Below are 26,613 nucleotides of genomic sequence, written 5' to 3' on the forward strand. Positions count from 1 at the left end.
ATTCCTGCCCAGAAGATGAAGAGGAGAACAGGGGACCGTCCGCTGTTCAGGAGAAAAGGCCAAGCTGTACACTCACCCAGACGCGCTCTGGAGCTAGATGCTCCTATGCCCTTCCCCAAAGATAGTGGCCAAGGTGTCTGCCTTGGGTCTCTGCTCTTGAGGGCGCGTGTGGGGGTCTACGCAGGTGAGGGGGAGTCTCCTCTTTCCAGAGGCAAAAACCGGGAGTGTTGAATACATGAAAAGACGCCTAGCGACACTCATCATCAGGGAAATGCAAATCAAAACCACAATGAGATATCCCCTCACACGGGTCAGAATGGCGACAATCAACAACCCAAGAAACAACCCATACTGGCGAGGATGCAGAGAAAGGGGAACCCTCGTGCACCGTTGGTGGGAATGCAGACTGGGGCAGCCACTCTGGACCACAGTATGGAGGTCCCCCAAAAAGCTAAAAATAGAACTGTCCTACAATCCAGCAATCGCACTACTGGGTATTTACCCAAATACAAAAATATTAATGCACCGTGATGTTTATAGCGGCAGTATCTACAATAACCAAATTATGGAAACAGTCCAAGTGTCCACTGATGAATGAATAAAGAAGATATGGGGTGTGTATGTGTGCGCGCGCACACACACACACACACACACACACACACACTGGAATATTACTCAGCTGTTAAAAAGAATGAAGTCTTGCCATTTGCAACAACACGCATGGAGCTAGAAAGTATCCTGCGAAGCGAAACAAGTCAGAGAAAGACAGATACCGTATGATTTCACTCACATGTGGAATTTAAGAAATAAAACAGCAGTGCCTGGGTGGCTCAGTCACTTAAACATCTGACTCTTGATCTCAGCTCAGGTCGTGATCTCATGGTTTGTGGGTTCGAGCTCCATGTCGGGCTCTGTGCTGACAGCATGGAGCCTGCTTGGGATTCTGTCTTTCCCTTTCTCTGCCCCTCCCCCGCTCTTATTCTCCTTCTCTCTCTCTCTCAAAATAAATAAACATTAAAAATAAAAACAAACAAACAAGCAAAGGGACAGAGGGGCAAACCAAGAAACAAACTCCTAATTATAGAGAACTAATGGTTACCAGAGGGGAGGTGGGTGGGGCATGGGTGCAAGAGGTGATGGGGATTAAAGAGTACACTTGTCGCGATGAGTACCAGGTGACGTATAGGAGCGTTAAACCACCATATCATGCACCTGAGATCAATATCACACTCTCTATTAACTGGAATTTAAGTAAAAACTTAAAAAAGCCGTACACGCATGGGTACACGTATGTACATATTCACCATGTACAAATTACATCGCGCATACTACTCGCACCCATTCGCACATACACAGTTTAATTAAAATGAGTTTCCTTGGTGTGTGGAAAGAGGAATTTCTCCAAATCCCCTGACAGCCTCGAGCAAAGACCCTTGGGAATCCCTGTCTACATAACACAGCATCTTGCACACAGGAAATGCTCAAAAAACATTTGCTAAATTAAATAATGAACGGAAAATGCAACCACTGCTTGTTGCTAATGCCAACATGGCCATTTAGACAGATTCGGGGGGTGAAGCCAACGTAAGACATGGCATTGCCAGCTGCAGCCTGATGGCGTCTGTGCCTTTTCCTGGGCGCAGGCTCTGAGCAGGTACCCCGGCTTCCCTGGGCTTGTGTAACGGCAGGCTCTGGAACATTCTAGATAGCGAGCCTCTTCCCTTCTGTGTCCCACTCCGACACAGGGTGGTGAGGAGGATCCCCCGGCATCCTCTCTGAAGGGACTCCCCTGCTTAACAAGGCCTCAGAGAGCCCCCAGACCCCCACACAGAGGTAGCATCCGATACCTGGCTGACTCCTGAGCCCATAAGCAGCTGAACGGAAAACCCAGACTTCGCTTCCAACTCCCACCCCCACTGCCACTCACTGTCACAGGCTCCGTCTCCCACTCTGTCGTCTGCTCCGCAGCCGCCCCTCCGGGCTTCCAGCAGATTCCGTGTTCCTAAAGATGTGGGCGTTCAGGTATGTTCTGACCCTGATGTGGAGGGCGGAAGCCTCTAGGTGTGAGAGGAAGAAGCTTCCAACTTAGAGGCCTTCGGGCCAGCCTCTGAGCTCCTACTGTCACTGTCCTGGAATGCAGAAGGCTGTTCCTGGTTTCGCTGGCTCAGCATCCCACTGAGAAAGGCAGGCTTCGGCTGACTAAGACACATGCCTAAGCTCCTGAGGTTTCTGCACACGGCAAGGTGCCTGCTGGACCACAAAAGCCAATGGAATATCGGGCTTGTATATAGGCCTTCTGGGAAATACTCTGCCACTGCCCCAACATGAGGGTCTGTTCCCTCAACATCCTGCCCTAAGGCGCTCAGCCCCAATGTAATGAGACCCAAGCTCACCCCTACACGCTCACTCCTAGATACCCACAATCAGACGCTCGCCCCCTGGATGCCCCGCCTACTTGCTCCCACCCGCCCACTCACTCCTCCCGGAGACCTTCCAGGCCTGGAGGGGATGACAAACCCTGGAACAGTTAGCCTGTATCCGTTCAGCACAAAACAGAGTTGAAACCCTACATCGAGAGGATCTCTATGTAAAACAAAACACGGAAACAAAACAAAAAACCAGGTCTATATAAAAAATGCTAGCTATACATGGAGACTATGTTTTCTCCACATAGAAAAAGTACCTAACTTCTAATCTCCACAGCTGCTGAGAATGAGACTCAGAGAGATAAAAAGACCCACCTAGGGTCACACGGCAAGCAAGGAGCGGGCCTCAGATTTAAACCCAGATCTCTGGCCAGAGCCTACACCGTTTTCGCTTTGCTATACAGCTTCACTCCATCGAGAAGAGGCTCCCAGCAAGCCCTGCCGATCTGAGGCATCACAGGAGCACAGGGGGGCTCGACCAGCAGCCCCAGGGCCTCCCCCTTCCCTTTATTTTAATTCATGCCATTGACAGCCCAATCCAGAGATCAGCACCCCCCCCCCCAATTAAACGTCTCTTGTAGGCATCCAATAAACCTCATCTGAGCGCCTACTCTGTGCTGGAGCTCAGTGACGCTTGTGGCATTACGGATGTAGACCCTCGTCCCGCGGCGACCCAGCCAGCGCGGACCTCTGCCTGGAACCACAGCCCGTCCCCTGGCGGCTCACGTTCTGGCGGTGAGGTCTCATTGATACGCAACAGAGTTCAAAATCACAGGCTTGGCAGGAAGTGCCATCTATACATAGCTCTGCCATTCTGTAAGCACCGTTGGCTTCTCCTGAATAAACGCTACCCTACATTAAATGCCAGAATTCGGCGAGCAGTCCTGCATGTTTGCAATGAGATTGAGAACTAAAAGCAAGATTGATTCTGATGTGAACACCAGCAAAGCAAATGGGTTTTTGAAAACCCTATAATTTCCCTGCAACCCTTGACTTCACTAAACACACATTTTTAGACTGCAGCACAGTTAGGTAGGCATTAAACAAAAATGAGGTAGTCTAATGATGATTTATGTGTAGGATAACCTTCCATAAAGAACCCCGCTCTGATTTCAGGGTAACTTACAGAGGTGCCAACTTAACCAAACAATGCCGCTTGCTCCGCGTCCACTGCCACGGCGTGATCTCGGGGCAAAGCGTCTGCCGGCAGTTGTCTTAAATCTGCTGAAATTCACCCAGTGGGTGCTCTGGAAATGCAGCACCTGCCATGAACTAAATGGAAAAGCAAAACACGACACATGCACACACCACCAGAAGCACCTGTGAACACAGACTATTTTGCTCGACCGTGGAGCCGCGGCTGATGGTTCTGGAACCAACCAACTGGCAGGCAACTGCAGAGCGGCCCGCCCGCCGGGAGATCGGAAGGGGTGCTGGGGAGCCGTGGGCGTGCGGTCCAGCGGGGGCCTCAAGGGCTCCCGAGGGGCAGGCATCACACCGGAGTTCCTGTACCCAACCCCCCTTCCTGGCTGGGTGACCTTGGGCAGGCCTCGCAATCCCCCCAAGCCTTGGTTTCCCTCCTAGGCGAAGTGAAGAACGTGTCCCCCTCAGATGGGATGGAAAAGATTCAGTAAGATTATGCCTGTGAGCAGGCTTTATAAGCCAGAGCACGCTGTACAGAGGAAAGGCGGCACAGGGCACGGTGTGAGAGGTGGCCCAAGTCACCGCTCAGAGCTGAAATCAACGTGCCCTGGGCCCAGCTCCTCACTCTGTGGCCTTGAGCAGGTGACTGACCTCCCTGTGCCTCAGGCTTCTCATCTGCAAAATGGAGCTAACAATACCAGCCGCTACATAAGACACTAGGGAGGATGAAACAAAATGGCCCATGAAAAGCACGTATCACAGAAGAGCTCAGTAATTGATCACTTCTTTGCTTACTGACCGTTATTATCACCATGATTATCATTTCCAGTCAGGCCACCCGACTAGGGAGAGAACTCCTTTGCTGCTTCTGCATGTTTCCCTGTCATCTCTCACCTGCAGAGTGTGGTTTATGGCTTTAGAAGGTAGGATTTTCTCTCTGCACTCTAAGGAATAAATTCAGGCTGTCTGATTCTGATGGCCCTTCCCCCATGAAAGCAAACAATAAACAAACAATAATAACAGAATTAAGGGCCAGCTGCTGTGTCCTCTCTGTAACTGCCTTGCTGCGGGAAATAGTAATTGCCACGAGCCCCCGAGACAGACCTCAGGCTAGAGTCACCAAAGTGCATTACAGGTAAAGAGCATGGACTCTGGGTCCCAGCGACAAAAGCTTCGCCACTGAGAAGCTGTGTGACCCGGAGCAAATTGCTTGGCCTCTCTGAATCTCATTTCCTGTGTACCTTCGAGTTAGGGGAGGGCGGGTAGCAGGCCTGCCTCACAGGGTTAAGAGGAGAATTCAATGGCAGGACGTCCAGGCACCTGCCGCCGGGCCCTACAGACACACGTGTCTTAATACGCTTCTCGCCTAACCACGCGCGTCCCCAAGCCTCACGGCATCTGCTTTCCCGTCTGGAAAGTGGGGAAGGTAATGGGGGTTACCGCAAAGAGCAAATGAGATCACGAAAAAGCCCTTCCTACACGGTGTGGGGTTGTGGAGACACTAGTTATTGCTGAACCAGGGTCTGAGCCCTTTGAGATTAGACCGGGCAGTGTGTCCCGGGAAGGGAGCTTTGCTGTGTTGCCACCGGACCCCACAGGCCTTCATCCCTTCCCTTAATGTCATTTCTATCAGGTACCGTGCAAGGCACAGGTGAAAAGGAGAGGAATTCCACACCGTCTTGGCGGTTCGTTTCCCTCATCTTGCCCCCGTGGTCATCCGTCTCGCCTTAGTCCCGTCTTCTCAAGGTCACCTGTTCTACCGCCAGCCCGGCGCCCAGCACAGCCCAAGGCTAGACAACGTCATGAAGCTGGGGGGGTCAGGGGTAGCGTCTCCCTGCCGTGTTTAGAGCCCTCCTTCCCCACCTGAGAAGTCAAGCCTCTCCAGAGGCCTGCTTTCCTTGGCAGGGATTCTGTGCACAGGTTTCCTTATCCCCATTTCACAGACGAACGAAAGAGGCTTTGAAACTGACTTGCTCAAGAGCACGGATTAGGACTGGAAGACCACAGCCTGCCTTCTCTCTGCCGCATCCCACTACCTCTTCTGTAAGCTGTCTGCTCCCATCTGTCACCCAATTTCCTATCCGGTTGTCTTTTTCTTGCGGCTTTGCAGCAGTTTTTAAAATATATTTTGTGTGTCAAGTTTTCCGGAGGCAATATAGCGTAGGGCTTAGGAATGCAAAGAATGGCATCCGGATGTGTACGTGTGGGTCTAACACTTCCTAACTTTAGGCAAGTCACTTAGCCTCGTTGTGCTTCAGGTTGTTCATCTGTAAAATGGGGGAATAATAGTCCCTTCATCAGATTGCTTTGAAGGCTAAGTGAGCCAGCGCAGAACCTGGAAACCTAGTAAGGGTTTCGTAAGTGTTAGGCGTTACCATGTTGCCCCTCCACACACACATTTTGTTTTCTTTTGTTTTTGCTTTTTTCCCAGAACTGGCAGGAACTTCATATCCTGGCATCCTTTTCAAACTGCTCTCACCACTTAATTTACCCTCTGGGTCACCCCCACCCTCTCCTGCCTTCCTGCCTTTGCCCCTGCTGCCACCTCCGCCCAAAGCGCTCCTTCTGCCCCCACGGCCCCGGGGAATGTATCCCAAGACTCAGGGGCAGGCTTCCCTCCCTTTTGTGATGGCTCACTGGGCCACCATCAGAAAGAATCGCAGCTCTGTTATATCATGCTCTCCACGGGAAGATACTACAACCCTACTCCGGAGCTCTGCCGAAGGGAAGAAGAAGGTCATGGGCCAGTTCGACTCCTCTTCAAGCCCTGACCCTGCGCCCTTCACCCGGCAGGGGCCCAAACCCCATCGTTAAATTGCCTTGAGCACACCATCCAGTTCACATTAGCCCAGACTGACCATCCCAACCCCTTTTCTCTACGGCCCGAGAGAGTCGAGAGCTGAGATCCCCCATTTTGCGTCTCAACAGAGCATCACAGGGGAACCCACAGAAGCCTTCTCTCTCTGGGCAGCTGTGGAGCAGCTCAGTGAAATAAAGACCAAGGACCACCCAACTTAAAACCCTGTAATGCCACCGGGTTTCTGTGTGACCTTACCTAGGCCTCTTTCCTCCCTGCCACGTGACAGTTTAGTGGGGGAGAGACTGGCATTTTGTCATCCTCATTAATCATCTTCTAAAAGACTGGAGAGAAGAGGGGCCTGAATAAAATAAGGAGCCTGCCCTTGCTGGTTATATATTCTCGTAGTGGGGAGAACACAGATTGCAAATATACTAGACAAAACACGATTAGTGCCTTGAGCAAGGAACCGATAAAGTCCGGAGGGAGTTCACAAAAGGATCCCCTCGAAGAAGGTTAATCGGGGTGATTTTTAAATCCATTCTTAGCAGAAATCGGGAAAGAGATCATGGAAAAGGTGGTATTTGAACCAGGCTTTGAAAGATGGGTAGGGTTTAGATACACAAAGAAGGAGGGAAGTCTGATAGTAAAAACAAAACACCTCATGAGCAGTTAAAATAATGGGCTCTGAGAATGTCAAGAGAGAAGGGGTGAAGGGAGGCCCGAGAGAGCATCAGTTTATCAGTAAGCGTGGAGGCTGGGCTCCCGGACCTCCAGGGCCCTTCCAGCCCTGACCGTCTGTGACTCTCTCCGTTTGTGGCCTACATGCATCCAAACTGGTCTCCAGGCACAACCCAGCTCTCTCTTGTCTGCTCCGTCCCCCATCCAAGTCGGTGGAGACACATGGGATCCGAGGTAGTCTTGGTATCAGTCTGAGCAAAATGCAATTAACAAGCTGAATCTGTATTCCAAAGCAAACCAAGATCGTATATGACTGTTTACTGCGTGGAGATTATCTATCCCTGTCCATCAGAGCTGACAGCATGAACTGAATCCTAAACCCCCAGATGAGGACGGTCTTTGTGTCACCCACTGGGCCAAAAACAGAGCCAGTGCCCAATAAAGCCTTCTTGTTAGAATGGCTGTTTTATTCACTGATCTTTCAGCTAGAGATCTGTTGCCCTTCAGAAGAGCCAGAGCCTCTGGTCACTGAACACAGAGCCAGAGGTCAGTAGAAAGGTTGGTGACGCATTTCTGTCCCTAGGCAAGTGCAGGAGACAGGGACAGGCCCTCCTCCCGTAAGAAAATCTGAGGACAGTCCGGTTTTTAAAAAAGCTTATTTACTAAGAGAGAGAGTGAGCGAGCCAGAGAGGGGCAGAGAGAAGGGGACAGAGAGAATCCCAAGCAGATTCCACACCATCAGCGCGGAGCCCGACACGGGGCTCGAACTCACGAACCGCGAGATCATGACCTGAGCTGAAATCCAGAGTCGCTTAACCAACTGAGCCACCCAGGCGCCCCAACAACAGTCCATTCTTAATGAGAAGCTTGCCCTGGAGAGACAGCGGGAGATAGAAGGACTAGGAGGACCCCAGTTCAAACCCAGGTTACAGCCTTTGTTAGCTATGTGACTTTGGGTAAAGTGTTTCATTTCCCTGGGCTTCAATGTCCTCATTTATAAAATTAGGAAAAAAAAGAAAACGAAACAAAAAATGTTATCTCTTAAAGGGTTATTGCAAGGATTAGAGATAATTTAGGTCTCAATACATGATAGATATTATCATTAATCTCATTACTATTATGCTGTGACAGGTGCTAAGAGGGCCCTGAGGATAAAGAGATGGAAAAGATACAGCCTTATGCCCTCCTGCAGCAGGGAGACAGAAACAACCACCCATCACCTAAGAGAATACGACGTAAGTTCTGTCGGCAGGCTTACGGAAGGCCTCCCGGAAGGGGACCCATGTGGACCGAGTTTAAAGGACAAAAGAGAAGTAGGGTATCAATGAGGAGAGGAGGGGACAGGTACAGAGGAGACAGCAGACATCACAGCGATGAAAAGAGGTCTGAGAAAACCCGGGAATAACGTGGAACCCTGGGGACCATCAGGGAGGTGGGCTCGCTGACTCTCTCCTCCGTCAAGGGTGGGCTGCGGTCCAGGAGCCCTGCCCACTAGGAGGCCCCTGACCCCCTCTGACCAGATTCCTCCTGGCCCCTGCATCTCTCCCCCACCACCACCACACAGGGCCCCCAGCGTGCTCCCAGCCCAGCCAGGGCCTGATGACAACCCAGCATTCCAGAGCCCCATCCTCAGAGACAAGGGAGCCGATCCAGGCTTGTCTTCCAAAGCACCGGTGGACACATCTGGCCCACATCTGAGCAGTGTCCAAAACTCCCCTCTGGGGCCACGACAGCCAGTCAGCATGCTGGTGAAGAGCATGATGGGAAACTCCCACAAGGAGCCCGCATCGATATAATCAGGTCTGGTGGAAATTAAAAGCTATTAGGAACAGGGCCGGATTTATCTTTATATCCAATAACATGCATTGTAATGGTGATCATGCAGATGGGAAATTAAACCACATCTCAGCTTCACTGGAGGCCTTAATTTTGATTTACGTTTGTGCACAGCCCTTTGCCCTCTTACCCCCCACCCCACCCACTCGGGAGAGCCAGTTCTCCTCAAGACCAAGGCCCCCGAGACAGGAGTAAAGGGTAGGAGCTGCCAGATCATAGGTGAGAGGCTCTGTGCTCCTACATCTTTAAATGCCCCAGTGGAAGGGAGACATTCAGCTTGGAGGGAAAAGGCAGGGGTGTAGTAGGGAGTTCTGGGAAGTAGCATTCTGGGGAAAGTTTGCGTCTTGGTCTCTCCAGCCTCTGCCTGGGAAAAGTACAGGCAAAAAGCTGCTGAGAGTTTCTGTGGCCGACTCCCGGAGGCTTATCTGCCCCTCCCCACCCTGGACAGCTGGGAAGGCTAACCTGTGAGCAAACACCCAACTCACAGAGCGTGTTTAGGCACCAAGCCCTTAATTCCTTCCAAACACCCTCGGAGAGAGGGGTTGAAGGGTAAGCTCTTCATTAGCAGAGGCCTGCACCCAGAAGGTGTCCCCCGGGGCCCTGAGCGACCCACCTCAGCCTTCCCATTCCTCCTCCTGCTCTCCAGCACCTGCTTCTGTTGGCCCTGTGGTCTGTGAAGGATCTGAGATCCAAGTCAGCATGTTCTGTCTGCTCCAGAAGCCTACTCTAAAGCATCAGGGGGGATAACCGGCTCCTGGGTCCTCCCCTGACCTCACGGCAACCTAATCATTAAACCTTCCCCCACCACGAGAAGCTGATATCCGACCTCCCAGACAACACACACACACACACACACACACACACACACACACACACACACACATACTGGGTACAGTGTGAGTAGGGAAGGCAGATAATCCTGTTTTTATGAGAAGAAAAAAAAAACAATGAACAATTTGCATTTTCCAAAATTAAAGCATGCGGCGTGTGGGCCCAAGTTCCGGCTTCTCATCTACAGAGGCTGGAGGAAGCAAACCTCTAGTCGCTGGTTCTCATGGATTCCGCTGGGAGCGTGTTAGTTGGATTTGTGTGCTTTGGAAAGTCTGTCCCTGGATCTAAAACGTGGCTGTAGAAGGATCTAGAATGATTATGGATGGTGCCCGAGGGCTGGGCAGGGGAGGAAAATTCTCCAAGGCTAAAGGAAAGAAAGAGGTGCTACAGAACTGAAGTTTAACAGAGCCCTGCAGATTAGGACCAAGCCCACTTCCCTGATAATTATGCCCTTTGGGGCCCCCAGCCCTGTCTTGACATCAAAGATTGCCCCGAAGCCCCAACTACAAGGGTTGCCGCGGGGAAGCTCACTGCCCCCAGCTCCTACGCCTAGGAGCCGGGTTAACCTTCCTGCTCTCCCGTCTGCACCGGATGTCGTCATGTCGTCCGACCCCACACCCACTTCGATCACCCTTATTTCAACACTCTTCCCACATTCCTTCGAGACTTTTCCAACCACCCATTCACGCTCCGACGGAACATTTAGCAAGCACTTGCCCTGCACGTACAAGGTGACGTGTGAGAAGCCAGGGAATGTGTGGATGAGCCAGCCATTTCCCACGCTGGGAAACTCAAAAAGGGGGGCCACAGGGCCTGTTACATGGAAACAGACACACTGCCATGGGAAACAGCAGGAACAGGAATGCCATCTTCCCACTGGGTCATCATCATCATGGTCACAGCTGTCCTCGGTGTGCCAGGCAGCGTTTGGAACCTTTTACAATATTGACTTCTTAAACCGTGTAAAGTAGGGCAATCATCATGCCCATTTTATTATAGCTGGGGAAACTGAGGCACAGCGGGGCAAAAGACTTGCGCAGCTCATTAAACAGTGGGATGAGTCTCAACCTAGGGGGTCTGGTCACCAACTCCAGGGACTCAATTCCACGAAGCCTCCCCTAAAACCCAACAGGGACTTTTTTTCCCCTTCCTAAGGCCAAAACCCTCCTTGTCTAGAGCACACATTTAAAGCCTCCGTTGCACTCAGAGTAACACTGCATTGGATATACGTGGATGGGTGCTGGGAGGCAGTTCTGCATGGGGTTAGTGCACAGGTCGAAAGAACAGACCTGAGTTCGAGCCCCCGCCCTCTGCTTAATAGATGCCTTACCCGGAAGAAGTTACTTCCTCTTCTGTAAAGTGGAGGGTAAAAATACACTTAACAGACTTTTCATGAGAACAAAATGAGATCACATAGGAACATTTCTTAGCCAGTGTCTGGCAGGTAGTAGCACTCAAACAATAATTATTATTTAATAATATTACTAATTGATATTACTTTAATGAATCTAACTCTTAGTCCATAAACTCAAGTGTATAAAAAATACCACCTTTCCTTATGTTCTGTCAATCACGTTCCATTGTACTCTGTGGGATAAATGGGCCATTCGATCTTCATTCCTAGGGCTTCCCCCAGGGATGTGCCAAGGTCCGCGGTCTCTCACCAGCCGGTTGCCCCTGCCTGCATGATCCCTTTGGGTCTTGAGCTGTGCACCCCATGCCTCATTTGGACGCAAGAACCCTGGACTCAGTCCCAGACCCCGCGGAGCTACACACAGCCACCCATTGTGGGGCCCAACTGTTTCCTCCAGCTGCACCCACTAAGCGGCCTCCAGTCCCATCCCCATCTCTGGGATTCGGACTCGTCTATGTCCCGTTTGTTCCTTGTCCTCAGAGGCCCTCTTCCCCAGCCAGAACACCCATCCTAACCTCTCCTATGAGCTTATGGTTTCACAAAAGGCAGGAAGAGAGGCTGTCTTAAAGTAGATTCGGATTCCTGTCCTGCTACAAGCTCTGAAGCCGGGAAACATAACGGCCTGGCCATCTGCTTGGAACTGAGAGAAGGAAAAAGCACCAGGAGCAAAACACAAATTAATGTCTCCAGAAGAGTATCCCGCCATGTCAGCTGTAAATATGCCTAAGCATTGGCTCTCCTCCTAACTGCACTGGAACCAGGTAAAGAGCTTTAAAAACACTGATGCACAGGCTCTACCACCGAGATACTGATTTGGGGGCGGTCCCAAGCACCAGTGTCTTCCAAAGAGCTCCCCCGGGACTCACCTGCGCAGCACGATTTAGAAACCCGGCTTTAACAGCCTCCATGCATCGAAGTCTGCCTTCCCTAACCAACCCGAAAACCCAAGCAACGAGAATCATTTCATACAACCAACAATGAGACATCAAAGCTGCAAGGGCGCTCAACACCTGGTCAGCTTCCTCCATTTCACAGAAAGGACGAACCAAGGTGCTCAGCCGGGAAAGGAAGAAAAAGCAGGAGATCGTGTGCACCGTGCCGGGATGAAGGCAGAGGGGCCGGGAGCGGTGGGGGGAAAACCACCCTTTTGGCACCGGAGGCCTGGAGGCGTTCTGAGGACTTGAGGTCCTCTCTTGGGGTTGCCAGACCAGATTTCCTGTTGAAGGGACAACACCACATAGGAAAAGGGAACCAAGAACGAGGGGCTCGCGATCATGGCGGCTCTAGCAAGGTGAACCCACGACGTGGCATTGACCTCTTCTCCCGATACCAGGCACAGGCAGGCTCGGGCCAGCTAGAATCCTAACGGGGCCTTTGGCTAAGTCATGAAAACAAAGTCCCACACGCATGTTACCCGTGTCTGGTGCCCTCGGGATCCGGTGCTCATTGCTTGGTCATTCCAGGCACACCATAGCCAGCCTCCTGGCTGTCCTCTCCCCACAGCCCATCACGGTGAAGGAGCCTCCAGCCTCACCTCCCATTGCAAAAAGCAAGGGCAAGCGAAGGTCCAGGGGCCAGGAAGGATGGAGACCCCGCTCTCTGGGGGAGTAGGATGCACCCTGTGCCAGACGGGACCGTCGCACGCCCAGCAGAGAGAGAGGCCGCTGGCACGTGGGTTTCCACCGCCCCACGGAGAGACGTGCCCAGCCGAGACCAAAGATGCTTTTTTTTTGCCGAAGCGTCACTAGAACAATAACAAATCAGTCACCAGAACCAACCTCAAGATCTCAGCTCAACAACCAACTCAGCACCTCTGCTCTATCTCTCCCCCAGTCCCCGCCCGCCCCGCAGCACCCCTGCCCGCCGCGGCGCCACAGTCCTGCCTTACCTGGGATGATGGAGACCGTGTCCTTCTCCCAGGACACAACGCTAACATATTCCTGCACTGAGGAGGGGATGAGGCACTTGAAGACGGCCACGTTTCCACGCATTGACCTTTGATCCTCCACCCGGACGGTGTAGGGTTCCCTGAAAACTGCAGAAAGATGAGGGAGCGGGAAAGAGGGGGGATGTCACAAGGCTGGGACTTGGTAGGGCCCTGAGAAGGGAACGGAGAGCCCACTCAGCGCCCTCAGCCCCCCCCAGTCCCCACCCCCCATCACTTCCTCCCCCACCTCCCGTGTAACCAGCCCCAAGGTCCCTGCCATGATCTTCCTCCTGCCTGAGTCATGTCCTCTCTGCCCTATGGGGGAGCCTACTCCCCCTCAGAAATACCCAGCCTTCCTCTGCAAGACCATAAGCCCAGCTTCTAACCTGTCCAATTTCAGGGAGGATTAACAAACCATTCGATGGGGAGGGCCTGAGGGCAGCAGCTAAGTGCTGCGTTGTGATCACATTCAACAAGGGGATACGGAGGCAACGAGGAAATGCGATAGAATTCCTCTAAGCAAACCGCACTTGATTTCCTACATGCTTCCTGGGCCCCGGGTGGCAATGGTTTTAGGCACGGCGACCATAACCTGCCAAAAATAAAAACTGCGACACGGGATGTAACAACAGACTTTTGTGCCACTTCAACGTGACAGGCAGCCTGGGAAAACGCAGCTCACACACCAAACTTTCCGGAAGGGCCCGGGGGTTTATGAGGACAACGGAGGAGAATATCTGAAATTGTGATGGTCTGAAAATGGGCGGTCTCTAAGATTCCCCGCAACAAAGAATCCTTCCTGCTCTCTCCTACCTCCTGACACTGCCTACAGCCTGACCCCCAGGCTTGCCCCTGCCTCCAGAACTCTCCGTTCCTTCCCCACAGTGTGCAGCGGGGACCTCCTGCCTCGGTCCCACGGCTGGGTTCTAGGCCGCTGTCACCTGCAGCCACGCTACATGTCGGGTCCCACGGGTGGGCTGGCTGAGCCTCGGGGGTGGGGCCAAGGGGCCCCGCCTCTCCCTTGTCCTCCTCTGCTTGGCCTCTTCCAGGGATCGTTCCCTCCTTCCACCCTCCTCTGCCAAGCGGAGTTGGTGCAGCCAGATCCCCGCTGTCTACCGACCTTGTCCTTCAGCAGGCACCTGGGCAGCGTGCCCTCCTGCTCTCCCTGCCACGGTTGCCAGGGTGACGCTCAGGGCCCCGCAGCCCCTCTGGCTGTGCACCTGCAGCCCCTCCGGCTTCATCAAGAGCCGCTTAATTGGCTGTGTCTCTAGTCAGGCCAGCCCTGCCCGGCCTCCCCAGGCCTTTATTCTCTCCCCACCTCCCTGTTGTGACTGTGCCAAAGAAGAGAGAGAGCCGAGGTGGAGGAGAGGTGGAGAAGGGTGTGGGCAGGGCACTGCCCAGGGCTGCGAGAGAAGCACCCAGGAGGCTGACGGAGAGCTGACACGGGAAGGAAGAAGAGTGGAAGAGGACAGAGCTGGGCTTTGGGTGCACACGGCCCTGAAGACTCCCAGGGGGCCAGCAGAGGCTGGGCTTGGGAGCAAGCAGGCCTGCCTCCTCCCCTGAGCCGCTGTGTGACTCTGCCCAAGAGGTACTTAACCTTCTGGAGCCTCGGTTTCCTCATTCGTAAAAGGAAATCACAACAATGATAACAGCAGCGTGTAGAAGGCCTGGCCCAGGAAAGCACTGCAAAAATACTGTTTGTCATTATAGCTGGTACCTCTGACTAGCTGGCTATGCGCCCTTGGGCAAGCCACTTAACCTCTCCTCGTCTTAGTCCCTCATTTGTATTAAAAAAAAAAAAAAAAAAGGACTTTACAGGATTGTGATGACAACTGCATCCTAACCCAGTGACAGGCACACAACTGGAAATATGACATTACTTTCTCTTAAACCAGTCCTCTAGGCTGTGGAGGCCGGCACTGCACCAAACCTTGGCCTCAGGGCTTCCGGCCCGGCACGTGACGGTGTTAGGGGGACAGTGCAAAGGGTCTACTCCTGAGAAGAAGTTCCACAGGGAGCCCCAGGAGCGATACCCTGAGGACGGTCCTGGGTTCGAAGAGCTCACATCTACTCCCAACCAAACCAACTGGATGAAGACCAGCTCTTTACTCAAGAGTGCCCTCCCCACCTCACCCCCTGAGGACACCTGTTGCCAGCTCCTTGGAACCTTGGACCTGTGAGAGGCGCTCCTGAGGCAGAAGGATCCTGGAAGTCAGAGATCTTACAGGGTCTTGGCCGGCAGGTTGGGAGGCCTTCCCCAGAACCTACCCTTCTTTGCCCAACACCATCACCAGGAAAGATGGCACACCCAAGGCTTGTTGCCATCGGAGCGGGTTGGCTAAAACATTATCTGTCCTCTCCCACCCAGAAAGCTCTTCTAAGAAAATCAGTCCCAAAACGTCAGTGGTTTATTGCTACTTGAGGTACACCTTACAACGGATTATGACATACCAGGGCACCGTGACATTCTAATTAAGAGTAGCTCCACCTAAGCCCTTCCCTCACCTCCTGACCTCGCTCCCAGAAATGAAATTTTTTATTTTCTTTAAAGAGAACAGCCGAGGAGCGCCTGGGTGGCTCAGTCAGTTAAGCATCCGACTTTGGCTCAGTCGTGATCTCACAGTTTGTGGGTTCGAGCCCCAAGTCCGGCTCTGTGCCGACAGTTCAGGGCCTTGAGCCTGCTTCCGATTCTGTGTCTCCCTCTTCTTTGTCACAAGAGTGAGCAAAGGATTCAAGAGAATACACAATGCAGGACTCCATTTATATACAGCACAAAAAGAGACAAACACCTGTATTGCTAGAAGTCAGGACAATGGTTTCCCCTAGGGGGGTGGTGACAGAAAGGAGGACAAGGGGGGCTTCTGAGGTGCTGATGTTGTGTATCTTTATCTGGATGTTAAAGTTTGTGACAATTCATCAAGCTACCTACTCGTAATATGTGTACTTTTCTTTATATACTTAAATAAAAGGGGTGGGTTTGGGGGGTTTTTGTTTTTTGAAGCGAGCAACTCACTGGATATTTTCCATGACTCAAGCACTCAAATGAACACTTAATTTAAACAAGCACCAGCTGCCTTGGGGCGCCTGGGTGGCTCAGTCGGTTAAGCTTAAGCGTCCGACTTCGGCTCAGGTCATGATCTCACGGTTCATGAGTTCAGGGCCCACATCGTGCTCTGTGCTAACAGCTCAGAGCCTGGAACCTGCTTCGGATTCTGTGCCTCGCTCTCTCTCTGCCCTTTCCCTGCTTACACTCTATCTCCCTCCCTCTCAAATATAAACAAACATTATTTTAAAAAATTGTTTTTTTAAATAAATGAGCACCAGCCACCTGCGTGGCTCAGTTGGTTAAGCACCCTCTTGATTTCAGCTCAGGTCATGGACTCACATTTGGTGAGTTCAAGCCCCGAGTTGGGCTCTGTGCTGACAGTGCAGAGAACCTGCTTGGGATTCTCTCTCCTTCCCTCGAGGGCGTGCTCTCTCTCTCTCTCTTTCCCCCCTCCTACCCCCTCTCGCGTGCACACCTGTGCTCTCTCTCTCAAAATAAAACTAAACGTTAAAAAAATAAATAAACGAGCACCATCTCAGTTACCATCACAGGTAGTGATGAATGGGGTAGGTGTTGGCATCAGCTTTGCAGAGGAGAATGGGAAGGAAGGCTCAGAACGGTGTCCCTTTCGCCTAAGGACGCCCACCCCGTAAGGAGCCAAGACTCCAAAGGACCAGAAGACTTTCCTTGAGAGACAGACTTCTTCCACGCCCCCCACATGGACCCTCAGAACAAGGGGCTCTGCCCGTTCCCCGTCACCACCCTTAAGACGGAGCTCTCCAGGAGGCAGCAGGTGGCTGACACCTTACCTGCTTTGACGCGGATGTTGGGGCTCCGGATCTTGCCGGCCGCATTCTCCGCGGTGCAGAAGTAGTCATTGTCGTGGATAAAGCTATTGAAGGCGGAGGGGGAGAAGGGGTAGAGCTGCAGCGTCCCGTTGGCGTGAACGTGCCGGATGTGTGGCACGTCGTAGATGTCGTCCCCCGTGGCCAGGTACCATCGAAGGGCCGCACTGGGGGAGCCCGCAGCCGGGCAGGGCACCACCACCCCCACGGAGCTGGAAAAGGTCACCTGCTGCAAGGAGTCATTTACAAAGTAGAGGCTGGTGCCGACATCTTCAGGGCGAGCTGCAGGGGAGCCAAGGGGAGAGGCTGGGTTAGCCGTGTTCTGATAATAACCCCCCACACCACAGAGGCATGTGCCCCACACCCATTCATAATTTAAGCGCCAGTCACTCAGGAAGCACTTACTGAGCTGACGATGCCCCGGGCACTGGCACAGGCATGTGTGAGACAGTTCCTGCCCCACAGAAGCTTCCAGCCCAGCACCTGAACGGCCTGAGTGAAAACATCTCACTCCCATACCAAGCCAAGCCCACGGAGAGGGGATTGGCCACCACTCCGCTAGGCTGAAGGGTCTGAAGCCATGATCCACTATTGGCAACCACACATTAGGACAAGTACTGAAACGGCCTCAGTAAGTATTTATTGAGCACCTACTATACGGCAGGCAGGTTCACACCCATTACCTCAATTCATCTGCCCAACCCTGAGAGGAGCTGGTATCGTTTTTTTATCATTCCCTTTCCAATTTTTAAAAATTTTTGTGATGCTTATTTATTGCTGAGAGAGACAGAGTACGAGTGGGGGAGGGGCAGAGAGAGAGGGAGACACAGAATCCGAAGCAGGCTCCAGGCTCCGAGCTGTCAGCGCAGAGCCCGACGCCGGGCTCGAACCCACAGACCGCGAGATCATGACCTGAACCGAAGTCGGACAGCCAACCGACTGAGCCACCCAGGCGCCCCAACCCCACCCAGCCCTGACGCTGACTGACTGTGGGGACGCTCCCCTTCTCTGTCCTTCTGCTCCTTCGCTTATAAAATGGGGTGGGGGTAGGGGTGGGTGGACAGGGCTGCAGAGACCTCAGGCATCTGTGACCGGTCGCCATCACAGCACTCGGCCACCGGGAGGACGTGCTCAGGAGTGCAGCTGCCTGACTAGAGCAGGGCCACCTGACCGGGAGGACAGCTGTCCGCAGCTCTCACACCGGCGCCCGGCCTCAGTCTTTCCTGCCTGATGGGACGCAGCCCCGAATGGTGGAATCGGGGCCTCCCTCCCTGCTGAGGAGCCTTGCCTCCCTAAGAAGGGCCACCTCTGAACAAGTGGCGACGACCCAGAAGAAGAAGACAGCCCAGTCCCAGGTCTCCGGCTGGAAGCCCCTCCCTCTCCACCAGGAAGATCACGCAGCAAACAAACCACTCCGCGGCTTATTTAAAGAACGTTGCAGGGGACCCAACTTGACCTCAATTTCCACAACTTTATGAGAAGGAGGAGGGACTGCATCCGGACTGTATTAATATTCTTGGCTTAACTCTGAGCGGAGCCTCCAGGGAGAACGCACCGGGCAACTTGTTGAGGGAGGCCATTAAGCCTCATTGGTCAGAGCAATTCCCATCATCTCACAAAAAGCCACGATGAAGCCATTAGCATCAGTGCCGGAAAACACGTCCAGGGGCTCCTTGCTGGGGTGTCAGGGGCATCCTCTTAGCGGCAAATGCATTTGCTGTCCCCACCAGGCGCAGCACCCTTAGCGGCTGAAAGGCTCTTGGGGAGGGAATGGTATCACCTTCCCATCCTCCTCTTCACACTGCCTCCCCTGGTGACAGTCCCGGTGTCGATGACTGAGCAAGCCTGCTCTGAGGGGAGCGGCCCGTCTCCTAAGACTTTCAGAAGCTCAGAAACGTGCCTCACTCACAGCGGCTAGAGGATTCTCCAAAAATCACGAAACCCCGGCACCTCACGGGTCAGCCAACTGAGGCCTAGGAAGGCTTCTCTTTGGACCCAGATTTGCCAGGCTCCCTTTCCGTGGCCTGCTCCCCTTGTGAGAGACTTCCTTTCTGCGATTCATTCAGCAAATATTTGTGAAGCGTCTTCCACACGCCAGGCACTGTTGTAAGCACGTTACTTATACGACCTCTTTTAACCTTGCAACAACCCTATGCAGTAGGGGGTACTGTCCATCCCAGTTTACAGATGAGGAAGCCAAGGCACCAAGAGATCAAAGCAACTTGCCCAAGACCACACAAGCAGTGAGCGAGGGCCCGGGGATGCAGACACAGGCAATCTGAGCCCAGAGTCTGGAACAATTGTTCGGAGCAATTAGATGATTGTAACCATTGCAGTAACAAAGAGGGGGCCCTCGCCTTCCTCAAACACCACCTGGCCACCAACATCCAAATTTAGATGGCCAAGAACAGAATTAATACACCTGTGCACCTGCACGCATAGACACACGCACACACTCCTCCTGGGAGGAGCCCCCTGTCGGACTCGACATCTCGGACAATGCTTAGCCTGTGAGAGCAGGTCCATCACTCTGGGGTTCTGGAGGCTTCCTGAGACAACCTAGTTAATCAGCCATCCTCTCCATGGCAGCTTTATAGATTTGGGGAGCCAAAATCCATCAAGGTACAGCAAGACTCTACACTGTGCCTGACAAATGGACGGGGGAAGCGGAGAAAGATTCCCGACAGAGAGGGGTTCAGAATTATCTGATTCAAGGAACAGGGTAAGAAAATATTCGTGATGTAGCCCTCAGTAATAATAATACCACCAGCAATTATAAGAGGCTAGACCCGTTGTAGATATTATCTCACTTAATCTTCAGGACTCCCTGCGGAGTGGTATTATTGTTATTTTGATCTCACAGATAAGGAGATTAAGACTCAAAGTTAACTAACTTCTCCAAAGTAATACAGTGTCAGTGCCAGAGCTGGGACTGAATCCCAACGCCGCCTTACTTCTGGACCCGGGGATAGAACCGCTCTATTCCGTGAACCACGGTGGAGACAAACCACAAAATCTGGCTTTCCGGGCTGGGTACGCCCCACCCCATCCTTTCTTCCATCTCAACCCCACCCCAAACACACAGCCCTCGTCTCCCTCTCTCCCGGCTGGAAATCCGTCCCACACCTCCGCCTGCGAGACGGCCCCTTCCTCGGGCCTCCTCCACTGCCACCAGGGGCATCGGCCACAATGAGAGCAGCCTTCCCGCACTCTGAGCCTTGGATCCTTCCAGAGCCAAGGACACGGGGTTCTCAGCAACTACAAATGGGTAGATTTAATTGATGAATTGACTGGGATTGTCCAGCCACCTGTCAGGACTGATGAAACGGCAGATTTATAGCAAAAGGTGAGTAGCCTCATATGTCTCCCACCCCGGGATGCGAGCTGCTGTCTTCTGAGTCTGGGGGAGCTGGGGAGGATGAGACAAACCATTCATTTCTGCTTACGGCTCTGACAGCGCAGTGCCATTATGAAACATCACCCTCAGGTGTAAAACAATAGCGTTTTGCACTTACGTCGGGCTCATACTTTACCATCACAAGGCACCTGTCAGCCCAGCATGCAGAAGCCCTCTAATAAACATTAATTTAGCCTCACCCCAGCTGCCAAGAGAAAGGAGGGAGCAAATCCATAAAGGGGAAACTGAGGCACTGACCACCCAGTATCTCAAATCTCTGCCACGTGCCAGTGCAAAGGTTGGCACAGGGGCACCAGTGAGTGGCCGCGGCGGCAATGGGTCCATTCGGTCACCCGGCCCTAAAAGGGGGATTAGCAAGGGTCTCACTCCAACCGCATGGAGTCCGGCATGGCCTCTACGGTGGGTTCGAATCTTCAGAGCAGTGACAAAACCTCAGCAAGCACCGAGAAGAGCAAGGCATGGGACAATAGAGCTGTGCTAGGAGTCTGCCGAGCTGCCTTCCCTCCTGGGACTCACCCCTGACCTGCTGTGGGTCCCCGAGGCTAGCCACGAGCCTTTCTGAGCCTCGATGTCCTCATTCACAAAAGACAGGGACTGTGCCATCTGACCTGCCCTCCAGGACTGCAGAGCAGAGCAAACAGAATGCGGGAGTACTTGGTTCCCCATAAAGACGAGGCGCGAGTAGGAGGGACGAGGTTGCTATTCCAGTCCCAGGGACCCCCCCCCCCCCCACTGGCCGACGGATCCAGGGTGCTTACGGTTACTGCAAAGGGTGGCCGGGGCACAAGCGCCACTCTGCAGCCCTGCAGAATTCAAGACCCTCCTCCAGCCTCCAAGGCTCTCCTTCCCCAGGTCCTTCCCGACCTAGGGACCAGATAAGTCTTGCTCTTTCAGAAGACATTTACAGAGCACCATTACTCAGCAGCCAGCGGGACAGCTCTGGGGATGGGGGGGCTCAAGCTGAGCCTCGAAATAAGATCTAAATGAAGGCACTCCCAGAACCCAGGCCAGCCCGAACGACGCGCTATGGCGGAGGTGGGGACAGCATGTTTGGGGAGCCCCACAGAAACCTGCCGGGGGCAGCGTTGGGGACGAGAGGCAGGAACAGCTGGAGTGGCGAGCTGGCCCTCAGGGATAGGAGACAACGAGGAGGTTTGCAGGCTGGGGGACTGAGTTTATGCAAGTTCTTGTAGCCCTAGGCCCAACTTCATATTTTGTTAAATCTTTTTTTAACGTTTATTTTTGAGAGAGAGGGAGAGCGTGAATGGGGGAGGAGCAGAGCGAGAGGGAGACACAGAATCCAAAGCAGGGTCCAGGCTCTGAGCTGTCAGCACAGAGCCCGATGCGGAGCTCGAACTCACAGACTGTGAGATCGTGACCTGAGCCGAAGTCGGACGCTTAGCCGACTGAGCCACCCAGGCGCCCCAGGCCCGACTTCGTTTTCACCTTACACTTACTTCCCTGAAGGCTTAGTGGCTTAGCTAACGGTGTAAGTTCTCAAAAGAAAGGAGACTAACACTGACTGAGCACCTGCTGTGTGCCAGGCACGTGGGGTGGGGGGCGGGGGGTGGTCAGGGGTCTTGACCTTCCAGAGTGCTCTCTCACTTAATTCTCGCACAAAGGTACAAGGTGGTCCTGTCCGTCTCATTTTACAGGTGAGGAGAGAGAGGCTCACGGAGAGATTGTTCAGCTAGAAAGAGGCAGAGCCAACATTCGGTCAAGGTCTGCCCGGTCCCAAGCCTGAGTTTTTTCTGTCATGACGCTGAGGAAAAGAATTCAAAGTTAGGGGCCTTGGGAGGTACCCCCTCACTCCCTCCCTGGAAGCCAGTCCCAGTTTGGAAAGCACGTCCTCGCACCGGAAACTCCTACTGCCCCCTTAAGTCTCAGGGAAGACCCCTCACACACACTCCCCACCCCCCCCAACCCTGCCCCAGCTCCTTCTTCCCTCCGCAGACACAACCAGGCCTATTTACAGAGAGAACGAGAGGAGGGGGAAACACTTCATAAATAAAGAGGGAGACATTCAGATCAACAGCAAAGCTTCTTCTGGTCAAAGGGGGAAATGGATTTTTAATAGAAAATGGAAGTTATGGGCTCGGTTGTGATGTGACAGACGCCCAGACTTAAACCCATTTAATCTTCTCTGCCGTTTAACGCGCAGCACCACCCTGACGCCGTGTTTCAGAAAACAGGCTCCAAATCGCTGGGAGATTAGAAGTGTAGAAATAGCACCGCAATATTTTTAAACCAGAAATCGCCCCCAGGCATTTGGGCTGCCCCCAGGGTCACCACTGAAATCTGAATATCCATCACATCAACTCTCGGAGCGCTGGCCCTCCCTCCCGCCACCGGCTGGCCATCCGGATTAGTTCGGGGAAGGAAACTTGACGCCCGTGGGCCCCCACCCTACTGGCCGGGGTTGGGGTGGGCCCACCGAGGCTTCCTCCCAGGTGTATGCTGAATTGTCCCCGTGTGATCGTCTCCAGTCAGCATAAATGACAACCCAAGGGGGCTGAAATATTAACACCTCGCCACCTCCACTGGGAGAAGTGAGTCATTTTGCTCTCCTCCTTTACAATATTTACTCATCTCATTCACTGGACTTTTCATCCAGGAGCATCTGCCAGTGCTGGGCCTGTCACCCGCCCCCCCAGAGATGGGCAAGAGGCTTCAGGGGTCTCCATGCCCCGGCACGGCAAGTGTGGATGGGGGGAAAGCGGTGGGTCCCCAGGACAGTAGAGGCGGGGGGAACCGGCAGGGCTCCCCTGCAGGGCTGTGAGCTCCCTGTCCCGGCCACCACTCTATCCCCTGGGCCTAGCACAGCACTGGGCACTTAGCACCCAGACTCCAGGGCCGGGCTCCCCAGGTTTGAATCCCTGCTCTGCCGCTTACAAGCAACGTGACCTCGGGCAAGATGACCTCACCTCTCTGTGCCTTAGTTTCCCCGTGCATAAAATGGGGGCGACCTCAAGCGCTGTCAGGTGGGACGAGTCCCTGTCAACGACAGTGTCCGGGTATACGTTTGCACCCGGCACCACCTGAGTATCCGTTGCTATTGTTTATGAGTATTTTCATTAAAACAGGCAAGCGGCACTTGCAGAATAAATATCCCACAACAAACACTTACCCCTCACCTACAGCAATAACGACTACCACTATCTAACACAGTTCTCAGACGGTCTGATACAGAATCAGCCGGAGAGCTGGTTAAAAATACAGATCCTTAGACAACGGGTTCACCAAGTGCGTCCGAGGGCCAGGAAACGATTTCTGACGCGGGCGGTCCTCCATCCACAGCTCAGAGCAACACTCCCCAGAGAAAAGTAGATTTTGCCACGCTGGACCTCCAACATCACCTTTTCCAACAATAGGCAGTTTCCATGGGCTTGGCCGACAGGACCTTAGCACCACATTAATTAACTTAATTTGGCGATCGAGTTAATGAAGTAATAGTGTGTGATCGATAACAGTAAAGCATTGCAACAGCCTCACGCTGCTGCCCGCAGGCTCGCACACGATTTTTTTTTTATGCAGATGTGGCCTGGTGAGTTTCTTAGGTTAATCTGCCAGGTTCATTACTGCACTGCATTTGCACACAAAGGTTTCCATAGGCGATATATTATTTGCCCTCGCTCTGACTCTTCTTATCCCATAGTCAGTTGGCAAACTCAGGCCCGGAGACCAACCGGCTGGACCTCAACTCGACCATCCAAAACCCCAGGGCTGGACCAGCGAGACAGGGTCTGGCTCCTTCATCAGGAAACTCACTTCTTGTGCGTCCACGCCTCAGACACAGTCTGTGGCTAGACCCTGGGGAAGGTCTCCCCGGACGGCATCAGAGCATTTACAGGCCATCAGAGTTGGCAGTTGCCCCGGGGCACGATGGAACGGCCAGGACCAAGTCCCAGGCCTCCCGTCCGTCGCTGTCCCCCAAACCTGGCGCACCTGCTTCACCACCATCCTCACCATCATCACGGCCATCGTTTCGTTTTTAGCACTCATTTGGTGCCGGGCACCGTGAGACGCCCTTCCCCCGCGTTATTATTCATTGAACCCCTACAACCACCTCTAACCACGAGACCCCATTGTACAGAGGAGAACACAGGATGTCAGGTCAAGCAATCTTCTAGTTTCACGCAGCTAACAGTGGCAGACCTACACATCCAACCCAGGCCTCCCTCCCTTCCAGCCGGTATCCCTCAACGGGCACCACACATTCTAGACTCAGACCGTCTCCAGGGTGTGAACGTACCATCAGGGGGTTTTCCGATGAAGGAGAGCAATTTGGGGTATGACATTTCTTACTGAGTTGGGATTGTCCCGGGCTTCCAACATTTCATCCCTAGTGCTGCACCCCCCATTCCCACAACTAAATGCCAGCCCTCCAGCTCCAAATTTCCTTAGGGAAGCAGTCCTACCCCCCCCCCGCCCCCCACTGAGCAGCACAGCTCCAAGCACCCAGGGGCTCTACCTCCCCATCAGAAACCTCGGTTTTCAGTTCTGATTTTGGTTTTTTATGATCCTCAGCACAAACATACTTCCTGCAACCAGCAACCTGTGAGACCCAGCAAAGATCAGTCATCTTCCAACCTACAAGGCCCCTCACCACCGGCTCCAGAAGCTATGAGCCAACAGCTGACAGTCGAACAGACTCTTTAATCTCCCAGCCCCTTCTAGACAGGCCTGGGGAAGGGAAGGCCTCTTACGGCCAGAAGGTCCTTCTAGGGAGTCGGCTCAGACAGCACAGTTGTCCCTAGAGATTCCCAGATTTAGATTGTTAACGCTTCAGGGACTTAAGAGATTATTTTGTCCAATCTCTTCCATTTACAGATGGGGAGCCGGGGGCACAGAGTAAGTAACCTCAGGTACACAGCTACCCAGTGTCCTGGCTGGGACCTGACCACTGTCTCTACTGTTCCTTCGATTCTGGCCACCCCACTTACAGAGCCCAGCAGCCGAGGAATAAAGGAGCCTCACGGAGAAATGAAATGATGTGGATGAGGGAGCATTCGAGGAACCAGAGGGGCTGGATACCCGGAGGAGAGGCCTCCGGTGGGCAGACATCTGTCTGCAGCGGGCCAAAGGGTTATCCAGCAGAAGAGGGCTTCACCTATACCCCCGTGCTTAAAACACAGAACCAAGGCCAGTGAACAGAAGGTACAGAACCCAGACCGCGGATGCTAAGGACGAGCTCTGTAATAGAACTGTGTGGCCGGAAGGGGCTGCCTTCAGAGGAAGGGGTTTCCTGTGGCTGCAAGGGCCGGAGCAGAAGAACAGTGGGTCTAGTGGGAAATCTGCATGGGGTCACACATCCGACTAGGGGTTGGATCCCGCGTCCTCAAAGCTGCCTTCCGACCCGGAAGACTTTAGCCCATGGCAGTCATCTGTTCGCTCGCTCGCTCACTCTCTCTCTCTCACACCGCAAAGCAGGTCCCCAACCCTCAGACCCCACGGCTGTGGAAGGCCATCCCAGAAGCAGGGTGGCCATAACCCTGACTCAGCTGGGCTCTCAGGGCCCGGATTCCAGTAACTGCCGTCACCTCAAATGAGGTCGCACAAGATAGGACTCTATGCCTACTGCTCCTCCCATAAAAGACCGTGCATCCTCTGCAGGGAGAATCACCCTTGCCGACGGGTGTCCAGAGGACTACGGAAGCAACTCACACCCGAGGACCTGGGGAGGGAGCAGAGGTAGGCTCTTCCCACTCCCACCAGACACCGGAGCCACAGGGACGGTGCCAAGCCTGCTCCCAGAAGACTACTGCCAGCCTGGCTGTGCCCTGTCAGCCGTTCCCCACGTCCCTGGCAAAATTCTCCACATGTGGGGGGCCCGAGGAGTGGGGAGACAGCCACACACAGCTGGGAGACCTTCGTTGTTCCTGGATGATGAAGTGACAGTAATTATACCTCACGTTTCAGCAAAGGATTTATAAGGCTATAAAAGTGGTTTACTGTGCCTTTTACATGTGTGTGTTTCTCTGTTGCCCTGTCTGGTGTACAAAGCATCATCACGTGATCTACAATGATGGGCCCCGCATCCTTCCTGCACACATGCAAGGACAGGTGCCCTGCGGAACAGTCAGGACAGGGGTCATTCCCCCCCATTTCACAGATGAGGAAACAGAGACACATGACCTCTTAGGTGACTTGCCTAAATCAGGCTGGGCTTTGTCATCTAGGTCTGCAGACGACATTCTTCCCAACACACACACACACACGCACACACACACACACAGTGTAATGGAAGTG

The 26,613-nt window shown here is 53.3% G+C and overlaps 1 protein-coding gene across 1 annotated transcript in view; it reads right to left on the reverse strand.

Annotated features, from left to right (window-relative positions):
- DSCAML1 (DS cell adhesion molecule like 1) overlaps positions 1 to 26,613 on the reverse strand; it is a 348,497-nt gene that overhangs the window by 315,679 nt on the left and 6,205 nt on the right. Inside the window, 2 exon segments of the mRNA XM_030332277.1 lie at positions 13,017 to 13,163; positions 16,911 to 17,228. Of these exon segments, the coding sequence (XP_030188137.1) occupies positions 13,017 to 13,163; positions 16,911 to 17,228 (465 nt within the window).

The sequence above is a fragment of the Lynx canadensis genome, chromosome D1, assembly GCF_007474595.2.
Source record: "Lynx canadensis isolate LIC74 chromosome D1, mLynCan4.pri.v2, whole genome shotgun sequence".
In the NCBI taxonomy this organism is placed as follows: Eukaryota; Metazoa; Chordata; class Mammalia; order Carnivora; family Felidae; genus Lynx; species Lynx canadensis.